Below are 21,483 nucleotides of genomic sequence, written 5' to 3'. Positions count from 1 at the left end.
AAGCACTGGGTGTTATACACAAATAATGAATCATGGAACACTACATCAAAAACTAATGATGTAATGTATGGTGATTAACATAACATAATAATGAAAAAAAATTGTTGCAAAAAAGGAACCAGAAAACTGGTACTTTTTTTTTTAAGATTTTTTTTTTTATTTATTTATTTGACAGAGAAAGACACAGCGAGAGAGGGAACACAAACGGGGAGTGGGAGAGGGAGAAGCAGACTCCCTGCCGAACAGGGAGCCCAATGCGGGACTCGATCCCGGGACTCCAGGATCATGACCTGAGCCGAAGGCAGTCGCTTAACCAACTGAGCCACCCAGGCACCCGAAAACTGGTATTTTTAAAAGCTCTCTGGTGACTCTAATATGTAGCCAGGATTGAAAGTGGACATTCGTTTGGCATCAGAAGGAACTGTCCTTTTGATTCCATTTCCAGCACTTATGATTTGTGTGATTTTAAACAAGCTATTTAACTCCTAAGCCTTTTCCCCCCATTTGTAAAATGCAAATGCTGGACCCCCAAGTAATAAGTGAGGATCAAATGAGATAGTCAAAGTAAAGCACTTAGCAGTGCCTGGCACACCCCACTTACCTCCTCTGGCCACCCTGCCCACTTCCTGCCATGTGGTTTGAAAGAGGGCAAAGGCAGGATGAAGGAAAATGTCTCCATAACTCAGTACTCATGCAACTGAAGGATGGTGGCTCAGCTGTCCAGTTAGTTAAGACCCTGAGTCCCCAGGTGATGAGTAGGTAATTAAAACTGAAAACTACCAATCAGGCTAGAAATGTACCCTCAAATGAGAGAGCTATGAGCAAGCGGCCCCAATAATGGGGATCTCCAGAGAAACCAGGAAATTGCATCTCGGGATCTGAGGCGTCAACAGGTGCTATGAGGAAGAATCCTCAAAGCAGGAGATGCTGGTTTTCATGGGACTTGGTGTTTCGCATTGTTAAGAATGACCCTGAACGATAAGAGTCACATACAATATGCAGAACACTGGATATTGGACTAGAAGTTGTAATCTGCATGTAACGAAATGATAAAAACAGAATTCTTTTTGGTTTGGTCTCAACTGAAATTCCAATGAAAGAGATATCAGATTTCAAAGTGAACGTGACAGCAATACTACAGGCAGTATTTACAAAGCAAATTGTCTGGAACTGGTCTAGAACCCTCTCACCCACTACAAGAATAGAAAAGGGTCGAGAGGGGTAAGAGAAAGATTTATTTGTAGAGAAGAGTGCTTTGCTGTGCTGAGTCACTCCCTCGATCCCCAACCCCACCCAACCCCATGAAGAGGAAAGGTGGGCAATGCTACATTTGTCCTGGGTGTCAGGAGAGAAGTTTCCTTGAGGCCAGGCTTAAATGTATCTTTTACAGGTGAGATACAGAGGACTGATGCTGGGCTCCTACAGGAGGAAGCGAAGGGGCCAGACGCAGAAAATACTCGTGCCTCTTCTGGGATCTGCCTAGCCTTTGTTTGTGGCAAGGAAAAACATATGGGGGCTCCCACATATGGGCTGAGTGGGACAGAGGGTTGGTTTGGGGTCATCCTGGACCCTGACTTTTTGGGGGTATCTGTGAGAAGCCAAAGAAAGGCAGAAACAGGCAGCTGGGGGTGGAAATAATCCTAGGAGCTATGGGAGAAATTGCAAGTGAATACTCAGGCTAGAAAGGACTCCTCTGGAGACCCACCAGAAGACCACCTCCAGGATGGGAGATCCCCAGAGAAACCACAGAATTGTCCTGGAGACAAAAGAATAAGCTGGAAACACTTGCCAGAGTTACAGAGCATGAAGTTATATTCCATCAGTGTCTGATCAAATAAGACCTCTCTCCGCAATGCTCTGCACAAACCAAGCCCCCTACGACCAGAAATTCCAAAACCAGCCAGCAAAACTCCAAAGAAAGAAGTGCAACAGAGAAAGAGAAAAGAAGACAATCATCCCCTCTCTCCTCCCACTGCATGCTTAATGAAGACAAATTAATAATATGCTGAGACTTCTCAGGGTTCAGAGTATCTATTCTTCACATGCCACTTAAAAAAATTATTTAAAGGGGTGCTTGGGTGGCTCTGTTGGTTAAGCATCCGACTCCTAATCTCAGCTCAAGTCTTGATCTCAGCTCAGATCTTGATCCCAGCTCAGATCTTGATCTCAGGGTTATGAGTTCAAGCCCCGCACTGGGCTCCACGCTGGACATGGAGCCTCCTTTAAAAAAAAAATTATTTAAAAAGTCATAATGTTGAAAATTCAAGAATGGGAAAATCATGGTATAAAAGGACTGGTGCTGAACAGTAGGAGCATTAAGAGTAGGAGACTTTAACACCCCACTCACTAATGGGCAGATTGTCTAAGCAGAAGATCAACAAGGAAATAAGGGCTTTGAATGACACACTGGACCAGATGGACTTCACAGATATATTCAGAGCATTCCATCCTAAAGCAACACAATACACATTCTTCTCGAGTGCACATGGAACATTTGCCAGAATAGATCACATACTGGGTCACAAACCAGTCTCAACTGGTACCAAAAGATTGGGATCATTCCCTGCATATTTTCAGATCACAATGCTTTGAAACGGGAATTCAATCACAAGAGGAAATTTGGAAAGAACTCAAATACATGGAGGCTAAAGAGCATTCTACTAAAAAATGAATGGGTCAACTGGAAAACTAAATAAGAATTTTAAAAATTCATGGAAACAAATGAAAATGAAAACACAACTGTTCAAAACCTTTGGGATGCAGCAAACATGGTCCTAAAGGGAAGTATATAGCAATACAAGCCTTTCTCAAGAAACAAGAAAGGTCTCAAATATACAACCTAACCTTACACCTAAAGGAGCTGGAGGAAGAACAGCAAATAAAGCCCAAACCCAGCAGGAGAAGAAAATTAATAGATTAGAACAGAAGTCAATGAAATAGAAACCAAAAGAACAGTGGAACAGATCAATGAAACTAGGAGCTGGTTCTGTGAAAGAATTAATAAGATTGATAAACCCCTGGCCAGACTTATCAAAAAGGAAAGAGAAAGGACCCAAATAAATTAAATCATGAATGAAAGAGGAGAGATCACAACCAACACCGAAGAAAAACAAACAATTATGAGACCGTATTATGAGGAACTACATGCCAACATATTAGGCAATCTGGAGGAAATGGATGCATTCCTAGAGACATATAAACTACCAAAATTGAAACAGGAAGAAATAGAAAACTTGAACAGACCCATAACCAGCAACCTCTTCGACCTCAGCTGCAACAACTTCTGGCTATACACATCTCCAAAAGCAAGGGAAACAAAGGCAAAATATTTATTTTAAAAATAAATAAAGGAAATACAACTTTAGCATTTAATTGATCAGCAAGGGAAACAGAGGCAAAAATGAACTATTGGGACTTCATCAAGGTAAAAAGCTTTTGCACAGCAAAGTAAACAGTCAACAAAACCAAAAGACAACCGACAGAATGGGAGAAGATATTTGCAAATGACATAGCAGATAAAGGGCTAGTACCCCAAATCTATCAAGAACTTACCAAACTCAACACCCAAAGAACAAATACAAATCAAAACCTCAATGAGATACCACCTCCCACCAGTCAGAATGGCTAAAATTAACAAGTCAGGAAACGACAGATGTTGGCGAGGATGCAGAGAGAGGGGAACCCTCCTACACTGTCAGTGGGAATGCAAGCTGGTGCAGCCACTCTGGAAAACAGTATGGAGGTTCCCCAAAAAGTTGAAAATAGAGCTACCCTATGACCCAGCAATTGCACTACTGGGTATTTACCCCAGTAAATGTAGGGATCCGAAGGGGCACCTGCACCGCAATGTTTATAGCAGCAATGTCCACAGTAGCCAAACTATGGAAAGAACCTAGATGTCCATCGACAGATGAATGGATAAAGATGTGGTATATAATATATACAATGGAATACTACTCAGCCATCAAAAAAATGAAATCTTGTCGTTTGCAACAATGTGGATGGAACTAGAGGGTATTAGGCTAAGTGAAATAAGTCAATCAGAGAAAGACAAGTATCACATGATCTCACTAATATGAGGAATTTGAGAAACAAGACAGAGGATCACAGGGGAAGGGAGGGAAAAATGAAACAAGACAAAACCTGAGAGGGAGACTAACCAGAAGAGACTCTTAATCTCAGGAAACAAACTGAGGGTTGCTGGAGTGGAGGGAGGTGGGCGGGATGGGGTAGCTGGGTGATGGACATTGGGGAGGGTATGTGCTATGGTGAGCACTATGAATTGTGTAAGACTGATGAATCACAGAACTGTACCCCTGAAACAAATAATACATTATATGTTAATTTTTAAAAAGTAAAAAAAAAAAAGTAAACAGTTGATCAAAAGACAATCAGCAGAATGGGAGAAGATATTTGCAAACGTCTTATCAGATAAAGGGCTATTATCCAAAATCTATCAAGAACCTACCAAACTCAACACCCAAAGAACAAATAATCCAATCAAGAAATGGGCAGAAGACATGAACAGACATTTCTGCAAAAAAAGACATCCAAATAGCCAACAAACATGAAAAAATGCTCTACATCACTCTGCATCGGGGAAATACAAATCAAAACCACAATGAGATACCACCACATGCCAGTCAGAATGGCTAAAATTAACAAGTCAGGAAACGACAGATATTGGCAAGGATGTGGAAAAAAGGGAACCCTCTTACCCTGCTAGTGGGAATGCAAGCTGGTGCAGCCACTCTGGAAAACAGTATGGAGGCTCCTCAGAAAGTTGAAAATAGAGCTACCCTATGACCCAGCAATTGCACTACTGGGTATTTACCCAAAAGATACAAATGTAGTGATCCGAAGGGGCACCTACACCCCAATGTTTATAGCAGCAATGTCCACAATAGCCAAAACATGGAAGGAACACAGATGTCCACTGACGGATGAATGGATAAAGAACAGGTGGTATATATATACAATGGAATACTACTCAGCCATTAAAAAAATGAAATCTTGTCGTTTGCAACAATGTAGATGGAACTAGAGGGTATTATGCTAAGTGAAATAAGTTAATCAGAGAAAGACAATCATCATATGATCTCACTCGTATGTGGAATTTAAGAAACAAAACAGAGGATCATAGGAGAAGAGAGGGGAAAAGTAAAACAAGATGAAATCAGAGAAGGAGACAAACCATAAGAGACTCTTAATCATAGGAAACAAACTGAGGATTGCTGGGGGGGGTGGGGTAACTGGGTGTTGGACATTAAGGAGGGCACGTGATGTAATGAGCACTGGGTATTATATAAGACTGATGAATCACTGAATTCTACCTCTGAAACTAATAATACATTGTTAACTGAATTTAAATTTTAAAAATTAAAAAAAAGGACAGTGTGGGCAGTTGATATTGATAAAATATATACAAGACAAGGATTCTTATAAGCATCATTATATTTAATATTCTGGCCAAACCAGTGGGGAACAGAGCAAAAATAAGAGGAATAATTACTGAAAAAGAAAGGACAAAATTACCATCATTAGTGAAAGATATAATTATGGTCTTCCAAAGCCCAAAGAACTGAAAAATTCTTAGAATAATTGAATTCAAGAAAGAAGCCAGATAAAAGAAAATTATACCAAAAAATAGCTTTCCTATTTATCATCAGTAACCAAAGAGAAGATATAATGGAGGGAAAAGTGTCTATTCACAGTAATTTCCCAAAAGCAAACTGCCTAGGACCGGACTTAATAAGTGTGCTCAACTTACATGAAGAAAACTGCAAATTTTACAGAAACACATCAAATAACATTTGCCTAGATGAAGTGAGGTCCCTCATTTCTGGATGAGAAGGCTCAATGGGTAAATGTTCTAATATTCCAATTATTTCCAAAATACTTTAGTTTTAATCCAATCCTGATAAAAATACTTAGGGTCTTTTCTTTAATGAACATAAATGATTTAATTCTTTATTGAGAACTAAGATTAGGAGAGAATGGATAAGAAAACTTTGAAGACAAGTGATAAGGAAGAACTTGCCTGTAAAATATTAAAGTGTATTATTGACCTTTTATATTTAGAATAACTGATACTGGCACAGAAATAAGGAGGCATATCTAAGGAACAAAAGAGCTAGCCTTGAAATAGTATACATAATATCTTGTATTCAATAGAAGAAGCATCAAAAATCAATGAGAAACGGGTTCATTATTCAACAAATAGTGCTGAAAATTTTGACTACTTGGGAAAAAAACTGTTCCTGTGTTTCACAATATGATAAAATTCATTTCAGATTGATTAAAAAGGCAAATGTAAACAAGAAAACCTTAAGAATCTAGAAAAAATTATGGATGAAATAGTCATTTGGTCACTTGATGAGGATGGACTGTACAAGTATAAAAATAATAACAAGATTCAAAATCTTCAAATATAGCATAAATTCAGTTGCATAAAACAAAACCAACATTGGTGTGCATGTCTCCTTACCGTGTGTGTGTGTGTGTGTGTGTGTGTGAGATAAGTGGGAGAAATATAACTCGTTTTGCCTTCTTATTTTGCTTTCTGTGTGTTTTTCAAAAAAATACTCTCTGCAGTAAACATATGACTTTGATATTCATAAAAGAATGTGTTTTATGACATGCCAAACTGCCTATGGAGTAGGTTAATTAATAAAACAAGAAGGTCATTTTAAGGAGTAAAATCCCAAACTGATCTAAAAATATAAACAATAAAGCCCTAACTCAATATAGAGAGGGAAAATAGAAAAATCAGTCAGGAAGAAAAATGGGTCTAATTTTTTAAATGGAGATAAGAAGTCAATAAAAGTGAAAGTTTTGGGGTGCCTGGGTGGCTCAGTCTGTTAAGCGTCTGACTCTTGATTTCAGCTTGGGTGGTGATCTCAGGGTCCTGAGATTGAGCCCTGCATCAGGCTCTGCTTTGAGCATGGAGCCTGCTTGAGAGTCTCTCTCTCCTTCTCCTTGTGCTCCGCCCCCCACCCCCACTCACTCTCTCTCTCTCTCTCTCAGAATAAAATAAAATAAAAGTAAAAATCTTTTTGTGTCAAAAAGATGAGAAGATATCTATTAATAGTTAGGAGACCTAGGAATTAGTCTTGGCTCAGTCATAAAACGGCTATGTATGTATGGGCAAGGTATGCAATTTCTCTGACCACCATTATACAACAAGATGTATGGGCTAAGCCAGTTGTTTCCAAACCTAGCTGATGATCCATTTTTTTCCCCAGGTGGCTTTTTTAACTAGCAAAGTATGCACAGTGCTTACTATGTGCCAGACTTTGTGCCAACTGCTTTATAAGTATTATCTCATTTCTTTCTCTCAATTACTCTAAGAAGTAGGTTCTATTATTCCCATTTTAAGATTTTTTAAAATGAGGCATAAAATCCAAAGTCAAATAGCTAGTTAAACAGACATCTGAACCCAGGCAAACTGGGCCCAGCGTTCATGTTCTTAGCCATTAATGTCAGGCTCAGAAATCTATCCTTTAAAATTCACCAAGTGATTTGCCTAATCAATTTGATCAGACCATCTCAGAGTGTTTTTTTTAACCTCAATTCTAAAATTTTCTGATCCTGTTTTGTCATTTTCTTGTTTTTTATCTTATAAATTCCTTGGGAGTGACAATGCTCAGTATCTGAGTTTCTTGGGAGATATCTGGTGAGAAGTCAAATTTTGAAAGAGGGAGGTCTTTCATGAATGTAATCTTGGATCATCTTATGTCAGCACAAAATCCAAGCTGTTTCAGCTGGTACACAGTTGCCCCAAATAAAACAAATTATAGATCATATGAATCAGTTAAGTAGCATGTTAAATATTTCATATAAATTGATTTCATCTTCTACCTTCATTTCAATGTGAGGAGATCAATAGGAGGAAAGGGCAGGAGGAGTTGAAAGAGACTGAAAGATGGAGGAGGCCTTGCGGGGGGCCTTTCTCCTTGATGACCTGGTCTTCCATCACAGAGTCTAAAAGAGTGAATAGGATATAAGCTGCTACACCCATAATACTGGGACTGAGTTTCCCCCTGCTCTCAGTCTCCCACGGCCTTGCCTAGTCGATATGTGGACCCCCTAATTTCCTCTAACAGGTGAAAAGAGGTTATAACAAAGAAGGGGGAATGAAGCCTCAAAGAGAGGGTGCTACGAAAGACCAAATGACAAGCTAAAGAATACTGAAGGGAGAGGGGGAAGAAGGGTAGCATGTAAATGGCCCCAGTCCTTCCTCCATTGCCTTAGTGGTGCAGAGCTAGAAGAGAGGCAGGGAAGGGAAATTATACACGGATATTTTGCAGTTCTAATGAATCACTGGGCAGTCCCACCCACGGTAGCTCAGGAACTGGCCCTGGCATGGCAGCCAGCACAAGCACCCCCATGGAAGTGGCTCTCTTGCTGCGGATCAGCTGGGGACACAGACACATAACCCCCAACTCTACCTTGTATACAATTTTGCTCCTGCCATCTGTGAGGTCCAGCTGGATAGAGATGTAGTCAATGTTGGGAGAAGGGGGATCCGTGTGTTGATAACGAAGACCCATCAGCAAGAACTCCTCACAGCTCACGTTGACACTTCCCATTTTCTTCAGTCCCAGGGCACAGCTTCCACCTGGACACCTCAGCTCTGTTCCCAGTTCTAGAACATATAGCACTGAGTTAAGACAGTCACTTGAGCATGATTGTAAAATTAAAAAACCAATCCACCCTCCCGTGGATACTAGCTGCCTCAGGAATACCCATGCATACCCTCTAATCATTCACAGAGGGGGCTGGCATTATTCTATAATCCCTAATTTCTTTTCCTGAAAAGAACGGTTGACCAGTTGTCTCCTGAGATCCTTGCCCACTGAAAGTTACACTGAGAGAAAAAATAATAAAATACATATTCTGATGACCAAACATCCCTGATGAATAGGCCACTCGGTCACAACTGGCCTTCCACAGTCTAGTGCTGGTCTTCCTTCACAGCATCCACATCCACAGCTCTGTCATGCACTCTCTCCAAGGCTGTTCTACTCGCTGAAATTCTCTCCCCACTGTGTTCATCACACGCCTGAGTCCTGATACCTCTCCAAGTCCCCTTAGTCTTTTTACTAAACCCTCCTTTAAGTACTCTTTGACCGCCTGAACCAACCTGCTCTCTCCCCCTAAAAACCACCATCATCTCTGCAATAGTCTCTCTCTCTCTCTGCCCAACTTCATTTTACACTCTTGTGGGGTGATACCCAGAGGCCACTTATTTTCTGAGTGGCCTTTGGTACATTTCCCTGATGTATAAAATGAGTATTCTACTTCTTAACCAGATGGTCGTGAACACTAAATGGGAGGACTCATGTGCAAGCATGCCTTTAGTTGTAAATTGTTGCCCAAATTCAAGGTATTACTATGATTGGGATTATTGGTCTTTCCACAGTGCCTAGAACATTATTATGCACATAGGAGGTGCCCAAAATACACTGATTAGATGAATAACAGAAGGAACATTATCCATCAACTCCTCCTGATTTAAAGCACGGCTGCTGGCCACCTGCTCTACGTCAGACCTACCTGTAATCAAAACATACTTAACAAATACACCACCTACTCTTACTACACTGCCACTGTCACTATGAATAATAATAGCTGACGATCACTGAGCCCCTGCTATGGGCCCGACCCCGTGTGAAGCCCACTTCGTGCATGTGATCTCATTTACTCCAGCTTGCCGCAAACTTGTGGAACAGCTACTATCCTTGCTCATTTTACGGAGGCTTCACCAGGTTAGATAACTTACCTAAAATCACATAGGAAATAAAGAGCAGAGGCAGTTTCAAACCCAGGTCTCACTGATTCCAAAGTCCATACTCTTAACCACCAGCCTACATTGTTCAACCAGCAACAAATTATCATATCAAGTAAAAATTTCTGTCGCAGTGGAAGATGACTATGAACAGATGTTTTTGTCAGTTCTAATAATAATCAGATATGTATTAAAACATACATATGAGGGGTGCCTGGGTGGCTCAGTCAGTTAAGCATCCGACTCTTGGTTTCGGCTCAGGTCATGATCTCAGGGTCGTGAGATCGAGCCCCGAATCGCATGGAGCCTGTTTGAGATCCTCTCTCCCCTTCTCCCTCTACCTCTCCACCATTCTCTCTCCCTCTCCCCTCCTCCTCTCTCTCATAAATAAATAAATCTTTAAAAAAACAACAATAATAACAAAAAAGAACAGCATACATACGAGACTCAGGGAAAAAACTGTGTGGCTGATCTCCACGAGGTTTTTCTGGCCGAGGCTCCAGCAGGACCATCTGACCATGGGCTGGCAGCCGGCTTCCCACAGGATCCAGCCTGACCGTACACTCCAGGCCGGCTGTCCTCTCGTAATCAAATCTGAGCAGGTTCTTATCAATGGCTCTGGACAAGCCATAGAATTCAGACACCTCCAGGACATTGTTACTCCTACGGATGATGTTACAGTCGGGTTCCAGGAGATAGACCCGCAGGATAAAGGTTTCCGTGAAGGTATCTGTCTCAGTAAATCTGTGGAGAGAACAGAGCCAAGCGATGTTTACTAGCGCTCAGGTACTTCCGGTAGCTAATGATTGACCTTTACAAAATGCGCCTATGGGGTAGAGTTTGGATTTTGTTATCTACTCTACTCCCAATCTCTGTTCTTTTCCTTTCTTCTTATCTTGGTGTCAACTCCTTTTTCTGCCATCTCCCACGCCAATGAGCTTTCTTTCAACACCTTCTCTCAAACCCACCATCTATGCTGATATATAATAACAGCTGGGAGCTCAGAGTCTCACTGCTAGCACATCCATAATTTAAGAGTACCAAGCTTGTGTAATTAATTTACAGATTGAGTTTTGATTCAGGAGTGAAAGGGTGAGGAGTTTCTGAAGGAGCAACACCTTTTTGCTCTTCAGAAACCTATGAGAGACATTGTTAATTCCATTTTACAGAGGGGGAAACTGAGGCATAGAGAGGCCAAGTAGCTCACCAAAGGGGCTGAAGAGGAGGTGAGTGGGGGAATAAGCATGTTCTCTGATTTTCTGCCTCCAACGTCTCTGAATACTCTATTTCAAATGTCCTCAAGACCAAGAGGAGCTCCTGTGACTTGGTCCTTCTCACCTGCTCCTCCACCCTCTCTGTCCCTTCGAAACTCAGGGAAGAAGTGGGAGAAGCCAGAATCCACCAGCTTTTCCAGCCCCTCCAGGCAAGCTGTCCAACGTTAGTTTTTTAACTCTAAAATCTTAGAAAGATCAAACAGCCCTATATGCTGGTGATAAAGAATCCTTGGGTACTATTTCATTTTTTGAGCACAGCCTCTCTTTCAGCACTTGTTCACATTACCATTATCTACCCATATTTTGCATCAGATTAAGAGCACCAAAAATCCATGCATCCTCATCCTTGTGTTCCCTATGCCCAGCATAGGGCCTTGAGTTTTAGTAGGTGATTTTAAGTGTCTATAGAACAATTCAATGTCCTAGTGTCTTCTATAAAACTCTTTGCAATAGTAGTATAGTACTTAAGGGAAATTCGCACTAAGATATTTTAGCCAAATATTCATAACAGCAATAAAACCAAGTAAAAATCTATCTAAAAGCCTACTCCATGGGGTGCCTGGGTGGCTCAGTCAGTTAAGCATCTGAAGGCAGATGCCTTCGGCTCAGCTCATGATCCTAGAGTCCTGGGATCGAGCCCCACGTCAGGCTCTCTGCTCAGCAGGGAGTCTGCTTCTCCCTCTCCTTCTGCCTAGAGCCCCACCTGCTTGTGCTCTCTATCAAATAAATAAATAAAATCTTAAAAAAAAAAAAAAGCCTACTCTACCTACTGCATTGTCAGTTACCTCTATGAAGTGAGCAATACCATAACCATGAGCTTAATTTTTTTTTTTAAAAGATTTTACTTATTTATTTGACAGAGAGAGACACAGCGAGAGAAGGAACACAAGCAGGGGGAGTGGGAGAGGGAGAAGCAGGCTTCCCACCGAGCAGGGAGCCCAATGTGGGGCTCGATCCCAGGACCCTGAGATCATGACCTGAGCCGAAGGCAGACGCTTAACGGCTGAGCCACCCAGGCGCCCCACCATGAGCTTAATTTTTAAATTAATTTTTGAGACATAATTCACATACCATAAAAATCACCTTTTTAAAGTATACAACTCAGTGGTTTTTAGTATATTCACAAGGTTGTGCAACCATCACAACTACCTAATTCCAGAACATTTTTATCCCCCCAAAAAGAAATCCATATCCATTAGCAATCACTCCCCATTTGCCCTTCCCCCAGCCCCTGGCAATCACTAATCTGCTTCCTGTGTTTTATGGATTTGCCTTTTCTAGAAAAGTGACCTTTTGTGTCTGGTGTCTTTCATTTCACATGATGGTTTCAAGGTTCATCCATGTTGTAGCGTGCATCAGTACTTCATCCCATTTTATGGCTGAATAATATTCCATTGCATGGATACCCCACATTTTGTTCATACATTCATCAGTTGCGTTCTTTCAACTTTTTAGCTATTATGAATAATGCTGCAATGAAGATTTGTGTGCAAGTTTGGGGGGAAATACAGGTTTTTGTTTCTCTTACATATATATTTAGAATTGCTGGCTCACACAGTTACTCTGTACTTAACTTTGTAATTGATTTTGTAAACAATTAGAAGACACTCAGCCACTTATTGACTAAGCAGCCGGTAATAAAAATAAAGACTATCATTCAATTTTGGAATATATTTTCCTAGTTCTCGTTAAGAATTTGTATTTTGCAATTTTCATTTCCCATTATAAGCGGGAAGGTGGATCACCAGAGACACCTGTATAAGAACTCTAAAGGGGAACAGGACAGAAATTTGCCACAGAAAAGCCCCCAGGACGATGATACAAATAAAGATAATTGAAAGTAGACAACAATTCTTGCCTCACCTACTTAGGTCCCCAATTTCTACTGACTGCTTGCTTGTTTGGAATCTAGCAACTAGCCTCGTGATAATATCGATCTATAGAGAAAGCCCTAAGAAGTACACAGAATGGTTATGCGTGCTGCTTACCTGTACAGTCTAAGCTTCACTGCATCTTCATCAAGAATCGGGCAACCATTGTGAATATACTTTACTTCATTGGGAAGGAAATGGCAGTCAAAGACCTAGTTCACGTGAAGAAATGGATAAATATATGTGAAAAAATTGGTACAAGACTTGATTTTTCTGGCAATAGAGTACTGCCTGGGGAAATTATGGTCTGTTAGTGGGGTGTGTCTATGTATGTATGCGTGTGCTTGCGCATGTGCGTGTTATAACCACCACCACCTCTACCCACTGCCGTGCCCGTTCCCATCCTGCTTATATAGGTGTGTCTTATTGTGAGAATATCTAAACTATGAAAATCCAAGCAGATCAAGCAGATATATTAAGGAGTAATTTGTTTACAGTTTATAGTACATTTAAACTGTGGTTCCATTTATCAAAATATAATACACCCACACCCTTCAGGGGTTCATAGCAACTGAGTTAGAGGTCTACCTGCGTGTACGCATGAAAAGGCATGCATTACCCCTCAACAAACACGTTGTACTACTTACATTATGTATCTTTGTCTTTTCTTTCTTTCTTTTCTAAACAGCATTTTTATATTCAAAAATGAACCCACTGACTACGGACACTGTTGTGGTTGATCAGAGCCAAACATGACCCAGAGTTGCTTCTCATACACTTGCAAAAGACTGCTTTACTGATTACTAATAGCAGAAATGGTTGATGAGGGGTGCTTGGGTGGTTAAGCATCTGCCTTCAGCCCGGGTCATGATCCCGGGGTCCTGGGACTGAGTCCCGCCTAGGGCTCCATGCTCAGCGGGGAGCCTGCTTCTCCCTCTCCCCTTCTCCCTCCCCGCCCCCCCACTCACGCTCTAATAAATAAATAAAATCTTAAAAAAAAAATGGTTGATGAGACAAATAGCAAGCTAAAGGTAATTTCTTCTATTCAAATGAAATTAGAATTAACTGAATCACCTCACTCAGAACTATTAAGGAAATTGCTAACTGTTGTATTTGGGGAACCCTAATTCTCAAAAGAAGAATTTTCCCTCCCAACCACACCACGATTCTCATTCCGCCCTGCCTGACTCGGCAGAGTGTTAAGAAATAGCCTTGCGGTATTGGCACACTGTCACTGTTGAGTCCATGGTCTGTAGTCGATACTTTGTCACAGGCTCAATCATTGACAGGCAACCTCGTCCTCTTTGAGAAGACAGTACTACTAATACGAATGATCTTCTTTTCCCACAGACATCATTGGTTCCTCTTTTTAACTGACAACAAGGAAGGAGATAAAGGAAAGACCTTCCCCGTATCACTGACAAATAGTCATGGTGACAAAGAGACAATCTGCTTTGTTAAAAGAAACGTCTGTTTTATGTTTCATAATATGTTTTCCTTTTATAAAAGGCGACAACCATAATTGTCCATAAATTTACTAACTAAAACAAAGGAGAGCTAAATCCTTTTCTAATTACTGTCTAGCCTTGGTTTTTTCCACTTCAACTGCTTTTCAATTACAATTTATAATTAAATTGTCACACATTCCTAACTCATTACTCACTTTAATGACAGTAAGCTGGTTCAACCTAGAGATGTTTTCTTACGGCTGTATTTCTGATTCAAAAAAGCAAGCTCAGCTCTAAACTGAGGTGCTTTTCCACCCAGGAAATTTCTTGCTTTGAAACAGGTGTGAGAAGTGCTGTGTGTGAGGAAGTCTTGTCCTAAAACATGAGGAAAACATATTGCCACTGACCTCATCCAATTGACTATATCAAGAGGGTTATCTAAACAGAAGGTACTGGTGTGAGCCAAGTGAAATCCCTCTCCAAATATCCAATAGGAAAATGAACCTGTTGGTCCTAAGACAAACTTCAGTAATGAAATGAAAACACTAATTGAACAGATGTTAAACAAAACATTTTCTGTGCAAATCAAATAAAACTGTTCATTACACAGCAGGGTGTTGTTAATACAGTCATCTTGCTAGAAATGGGTTCACATAAGCCTTGCTTTCAGCTTACTGGTAAGTGCTATTAAAGAATAATGTTTAGGCTTTGTGTGTATGCGCGCACATTCGGCTATGTTTAACTTCAAAAACGCCATAAGAAATAAATCCTTGGGGAGAGTTGCATTAAAAATAGGCACACATTCCCCCCCCACACAAAAAAACCAGACTTTACTTAGGAATCTGGTTTTTGTTGAAATTGTCATAATAAAGTAAAAAGATCATCTGGCAGTTTGAGAACGTTTTCTGGGTACACGGACTTCCTTATGGTACAAATATCTGACAGAAAGATAATGAAACTCCACAGTTCAATGGCCTCCTTTTCCACACAATAAATTTTAGAAGATACAGGTCCCGTATTTACTTTAGACCAGATAAATCCATTTGAGCTGCCACATTGACCTCCAGAAATGCGCTCACTGAACATTTTCTTGCACTGAAGTCACAGCACTCGAGGGGACAAGCTGGGACTTTTTGGAGCCCCCTCCGTGGCCTACCCGTCCAGACTTCCCTAAACCAGGCAGGCATGCTGTTTCTGCTCCATATTCTTTCTATTAACTGGATTTTGGCCTTCAAATCAGAGAAAATTTGGAATGGAGATCTCTTGCAACTCTTGACCCCCAAATAAGTGTTTTACCTGATTGTAGTCACTTAGATCTCCTTTTGCTCTCTAGTATCTCAGAGCCGACCAGATGGCGAAGACCATTAAAACAACACCAATAATACATAATGGAGACAATTTCGTTACTTGCAGAGAAAGCACTATAGATACGTTTATAAGTCATAGGCTATTTGGAATAGGGAGAGGATACTCCTCGGAGGCTGACTTAAGGAACAGTACATTCTCCCCAAATTATTTTCTAAGGAGGGAGAATCTGGTGAAGAATAGGGCTTTTGTTTTGCATGCTTAGGGCCAGAGATAGGCAATATGAATAAGCTCAGCTGCAGAAAATGGAATCCTAACCATAGGGACTCGGTTTGTTAAAAGCAAATCCTTGGAGTTTTGGAGAGCAATAGAGGACCCGTAGGTTGCCCCAGCATACACCAGGAATTATTTTTTTCTCTTCCCCCACAAAATGTTCAGCCTCACTTCTAAATAAATGTTGAACAATTTTTTAAAATATATTGATTGGAAGGGGTACCAAATTATGAGTTCATTACTTTATAAGGCACCCACATATATCCATGCAGCCACGGACACCGGTGTTCTAGGATTAGGGTCCTCTACTGCTTTCCAAAACTCCAAGGATTTGCTTTTAACAAACCGAGTCCCTATGGTTAGAATTCTATTTTCTGCAGCTGAGCTTATCCATATCACCTACTCGTTGCATTTAGTGCATCTGGGTTGCAGTTATGAGCTATCCCAGGTCTCTCCTCTTTCCAACCAAACACACTTTCACCAGGCACCTGGGTGGCTCAGTCGCTTAAGCATCTGACTTAGGCTCAGGTCATGATCTTGGGGTCCTGGGATGGACCGCAAGATCAGCAGGGAGTCTGCTTGTCCTTCCCCCTGCACGTGCGCTGTCTCTCAAATAAACAAAATCTTAACACCCACACCCCCACCCACACACACTTTTGCAGTGCAAATCGTGTTGGGAGCAAGTGTGAAGATGTTGCAATTCCCAAATACTCAGGAATACAACCCCTTAGGAACTGGGGCCATTACTGTATTCAGACAGTTGGCAGGTGCCCATCAGAAGCTCTGACTAACAAAAGAAAATCTCATGGGAAACTGGAGAGAGACATTTGGTTGCTAACACATCTGGAATACTCCCTAAGTGAGAGTTGTGATGTGTTTCAGAGTTGGACTGTCCTCTGAGTGCGGTAAGTGGAACAGCTTGCGATAGCCACTTGAGTTAGCATCTAAGTCTCCTGAAGTTCGTCTCTACATCATCTAGTACCACTGTTGAGGTAACCTGCTGGGATAAAATTCTTCGGCCAAATGAAGAAGGAACTTAATGTTCACAGTTCACAAATAATGGTGCATGTTTCCAGAAGCAGCACCAGCCAGTGCGGAACATTCTCAAAATTGCCTGCATTGGGAGGAAGTTAAACCACAGTAGGGACAAGTCATAAAACCAGAAACAATTTCCTTATTGTGTAGAGAGGTAAACCCCTACTTCAAGCAAATACAATACATGATAATACAGACTTTTTTTTAACCCAATGACTTAGAAGGTAACTCTTCATCCTACAAAAGGATTGCGCCTAGAATACTCTTAAACGACGAGGTCTCCAAGATCGTGACTAAAGGAAAACATTTGTCTACAGACATTTTTGAAGAACAATGAATATTTAAAGGGAAGTATTTTCACCTCTCTTTTCCACGTCTCTCCTCCCACTCAACGGAATGTTCTAGTGATGGAAACAGATAAAAATATCTTCACGTCTTACTTGTGCTATTCTGCGATCACAAGTGGGGCCTAAAACACATCTTGAAATCTGGTATCTTATCCAAAGGCATCCTGACTAGGAATGGATGAGATCATCTGGGGCAAGAATAATCCCATAAAGACTGACCATATCACACCACACAGGAGACGGCCCACTCCAGCCCTTGGAAGTCTGTCCCTGCTTTGGTTCCTCTCTCTCAATCTCTCTCTCTCTCTCTCTCACACACACACACACACACACACACACTCACTCACATTCATACACATGACTGAATAGAAAAATCTCAGGCAGGACCTACCTGTGGGGTGAGTTTCCCAACCCTTTGAGTCATTGGCTCGTTCATCACAACTTCCACTTTGCAAGCATCTTTTTCTTTGGGGATGGCAAACTTCAGGTCATCTCCCGACAGGAAGGCAGAGCTGCCCTTCAGCAGCCTGAGCCCACGATTAAGGCTGATGAAGGTCGCACCGGCCCAGCCTAGGAGCAACAGCAGGGGCAAAGCCCCGGGCCCACCCCAGGTCGGAGCGCTCATGCCGTCAGGGGCCAACTCCGTTTGTCCACCGGCGAAATCCCTTCAACAAAACAGGGCTTCTGTGCTTCCTCCAGAGATGTTAGCTCATAGTCCAAGGGGCAGCAGGGCAAGGGGTCCCGACAATGTGCCCCAAGATCCTAACATGCCCCTTTCATTTCAAACCCAGACAAGGAGGCTTTTCAGGCAATCCCAGGGCGTTTAATAAAACTCGCTGATCACTCCTGACAACGCCGGCAAGATGAATGTGCCTCCCAAGTGCTTTTCTAATCCTGCAAATGAGAGGAGAGGTTGTAGGAAAGCAAGAGAGAGACCAAAAGGTTTGTGTGGCTATTCAAAAGATCCCTGCCGGCAAAGGAATCTTTCAACCAGCCTATAATTTCAGCTAAATTAAAAACAAATAAACTAACTTGACCTCCAGGCCCATGTGAAAGACAGAGAAGCCATTTCATTACCCTGCTTGTAACTCCCGCTTCCGGATTCAACGCGCCCCTTGTGTCCCACCCCCCCACCCCCCGTGGGGATCTCACTTGTGTGGTCCCACGGAAGCCAGCCAGCCTCACCGCCCAAGTACAGCACCTGGTCACCTGCGTTCAGAAGGAGTTGAGCTCTGCTTCTGTTTCCTCATCTGTTAAATGAGGACGGCCTAATTTGTAGAAGAGAGCTGACAGAATTATTTGCACGCTGGTTCAAACGCTGATTAATTCTAAATCATCACGACCCAAATAAGAAACGAGCTTCATCATTTGTCCCATGAGCACAGCTCTGACATTGCTGGACAATGAAGACACCTGAGAGGCACTTGAGCGGAACCTGGAGAACAGATATTTTTCTAAGTGAACATTTCAGGGTTTTGCTGATGTGTCAAAGGGACTAGGAATTAAGTCACACGGCTTCATTAGACACAGCTAATGACTCGGCGTATGCATACGTATTCGTATTATCTATGCCGCCAATTACATTATAATGCACTGAATCTGCACAAATGGGGTCTTTGTTCCTCCTTTAACCACTTAGAATTTCAAGATTATTTCTCTGTGTTCCATAACAACAGAAATGACTGCAAAATAAGATGTACTGCAATAAAGACTTAAGTTCAGGGTAGAGTTGGGTGAACCCATGGTGGTTTGCTATGCCCACAGGAAGTCTTTACAGTTTCATGATTTCAACAAATTTCTGTATATAACCAACGGATACTCAAAATGTTTGACCAAAGGGTGTACACAAAAATTTATCCATATCTAATACACCAAGGGAAGACTCATTCTCTTGTCACTGTTTGCAACCATTCATTTCTGAGGCAGCACACAACATGAGTCACCTGATATCTAAGGGGGGTGTGCACTTTACAGAGCAGCCTTTTTTTTTTTAATGGTGTCAGTCTTAAACTGAAACAGTTCCCACACTCCCACTGACGGTGTTGCCCACACTCTGGCTGAATTAGGTTGGCTTATTTGGGCAGAAATGCAAACCTGGTTGTTGAACCTTCACTGCAAAGTCAAACCTGGTTTCCATTCACATTTGGCATCTAGGATCACTCCAAAAAAGCAGCACATTCAGAGAGAAGAGAGTGGCTAAGTGTTTCCCAAAGTGGAGAGATAAGGGGAAAAACTTTGCTTTCTGAGAATTAAATCAACTTGTAAAGGCTGTAAGGATGGCACGCTCTCGTGTATCCCTTTTATCTCACTATTACCTCCCTTCTCTTTTACTGCTTCTTCCTAGATCCCCTGACTTTTTAACGTGGGGAGCCTAGGGTGCAGTCCTTGGACCTGGTTTTTGTCTACCCTCATTCCCTAGTGATCTCATTCCTTGGCTTTAAATACCACTTATATGCTAATGAGTCCCAAATTTATATCTCTAACCTCCTCCCTTAACTCTGGATTCCATATGCCACTGTCTATGTGACATCTCCCTGGGGGTATTTAATGGGCATCTCATTCTTCATGTCGCCAAATTTGTGCTCTTGGTCTTCCCTCCCTCCCTCTCTCTGATCTCAGTTAATGGCATCCAACTTTTCTGGTGTTTGGTCTACAGCTAAACAACAGCAACAAAATCCTGTTTGTTCATTGCAGTGGACACACCTTAGGGTGACCTCCAATAATTGCGGCCCCATAGCATCCAGAAGTTCCCTCCCCTTGAGTGAGAGCAGAACCTGTGAGGCTTCCAACCAACAGAATTAGGCACAGGTGATGGGATGTCGTTCCCATGGTTACACTATGTAATATAAGAATCTCTCTTAGCAGGCTGGGGCTCCAGGCTCTCCTGATGACCTTGAAGCAGGAAGCCTCCGTGAATTCCAGTGTCACAAGGAAATGAATTCTGCCGACAGCCTGAACGAGTTCAGAAGAAGATTCATCCTAAATCAAGCCTCCAGATAACACTAGCATCCAGGGGCACCTGGGTGGTCAGTCGTTAAGCGTCTGCCTTCGGCCCAGGTCATGGTCCCCAGGGTCCTGGGATTGAGCCCTGCATCGGGCTCCCTGCTCAGCTGGAAGCCTGCTTCTCCCTCTGCCACTCCCCCTGCTTGTGTTCCCTCTCTCGCTGTGTCTCTCTCTGTCAAATAAATAAATAAAATCTTAAAAAAAAAAAAAAAAGAGACTAGCATCCAGCTGATGCCTTGATTGCAGCCTGAAGCAAGGAACCCAGGTAAGCTGTGACCAGATTCCCAACCAATGTCAACTGTGAAATAAGAAATTTGTGTTGTTTTAAGCCATGAAGTCTGTAGTAATTTGCTTACACGGCAATATAAATTGAATGCACTCTTCTTCAAAACATATCCAGACTCCAACCACTTCTCACTTCCATTGTTGTTACGAAGGTGCAAGCCACACCATCAACTCTTTGTTGGATGACTGCAAAGAGCATCCACTTCGACTTCCCTCCTTCTCCTCTTGCTTCCCCTATAGGCATTCTTCAGCATGGCAGCCAAGGGTCCTATTAAATATTACTGAGGTCACTTCCACACCCCAAACCTCCAATGGCCTCTCATCTTAGTGTAAATGCCATAAGGCAACCATGTATATAATGTGTTTCGCCCTTACTTCTCTCATCTCCTCTTCTGTTTGTCCTCCCTTCACTTCCTCTACTCTAGCCCCACTAGCATCTCTGCCTTTCCTCAAACATATCAAGATTAGCCTTCTCCTAGGGGAACCCTCCTACACTGTTGGTGGGAATGCAAGCTGGTGCAGCCACTCTGGAAAACAGTATGGCGGTTCCTCAAAAAGTTGAAAATAGAACTACCATACGATCCAGCAATTGCACTACCGGGTATTTACCCCAAAGATACAAAAGTAGGGATCCGAAGGGGTACGTGCACCCCGATGTTTATAGCAGCAATGTCCACAATAGCCAAACTGTGGAAAGAGCCAAGAGTCCATCGACAGATGAATGGATACAGAAGATGTGGTATATATCTACAATGGAATATTATGCAGCCATCAAAAGGAATGAGATCTTGCCATTTGCAATGATGTGGATGGAATTGGAGGGTATTATGCTGAGCGAAATAAGTCAATCAG

The 21,483-nt window shown here is 41.9% G+C and overlaps 1 protein-coding gene and 1 long non-coding RNA gene across 2 annotated transcripts in view; one reads left to right on the top strand and one right to left on the bottom strand.

Annotated features, from left to right (window-relative positions):
• LOC145717193 (uncharacterized) overlaps positions 1 to 21,483 on the top strand; it is a 94,372-nt gene that overhangs the window by 56,115 nt on the left and 16,774 nt on the right. The window lies entirely within an intron of this gene.
• On the bottom strand, positions 7,040 to 19,450 carry LOC145717191 (FRAS1-related extracellular matrix protein 1-like). The gene is made up of 5 exons (XM_081804131.1): positions 18,553 to 19,450; positions 17,735 to 18,237; positions 13,053 to 13,147; positions 10,233 to 10,534; positions 7,040 to 8,647 (listed from the first exon to the last, which is right to left on the bottom strand). The coding sequence occupies exons 2-5, from the start codon at positions 17,966 to 17,968 to the stop codon at positions 8,289 to 8,291; spliced, it is 990 nt and encodes a 329-aa protein (XP_081660257.1). The 5' UTR covers positions 17,969 to 18,237; positions 18,553 to 19,450; the 3' UTR covers positions 7,040 to 8,288.

This window comes from Leptonychotes weddellii, chromosome 14 (genome assembly GCF_054177405.1).
Source record: "Leptonychotes weddellii isolate Sample4059 chromosome 14, ASM5417740v2, whole genome shotgun sequence".
In the NCBI taxonomy this organism is placed as follows: Eukaryota; Metazoa; Chordata; class Mammalia; order Carnivora; family Phocidae; genus Leptonychotes; species Leptonychotes weddellii.
This window is presented reverse-complemented; position numbering and strand designations above follow the sequence as displayed.

Bases quoted from the DNA above. Each gene is read 5' to 3' on its own strand.
- LOC145717191 (XM_081804131.1), bottom strand. From the start codon at position 17,968: ATGAGCGCTCCGACCTGGGGTGGGCCCGGGGCTTTGCCCCTGCTGTTG. The intron at 13,148-17,734 runs GTAGGTCCTGCC...CACGTGAACTAG, and splicing joins TTGGGAAACTCACCCCACAG to GTCTTTGACTGCCATTTCCT. The intron at 8,648-10,232 runs GTATGTATGCTG...TATATGTTCTAG, and splicing joins CAGTTTTTTCCCTGAGTCTC to AACTGGGAACAGAGCTGAGG.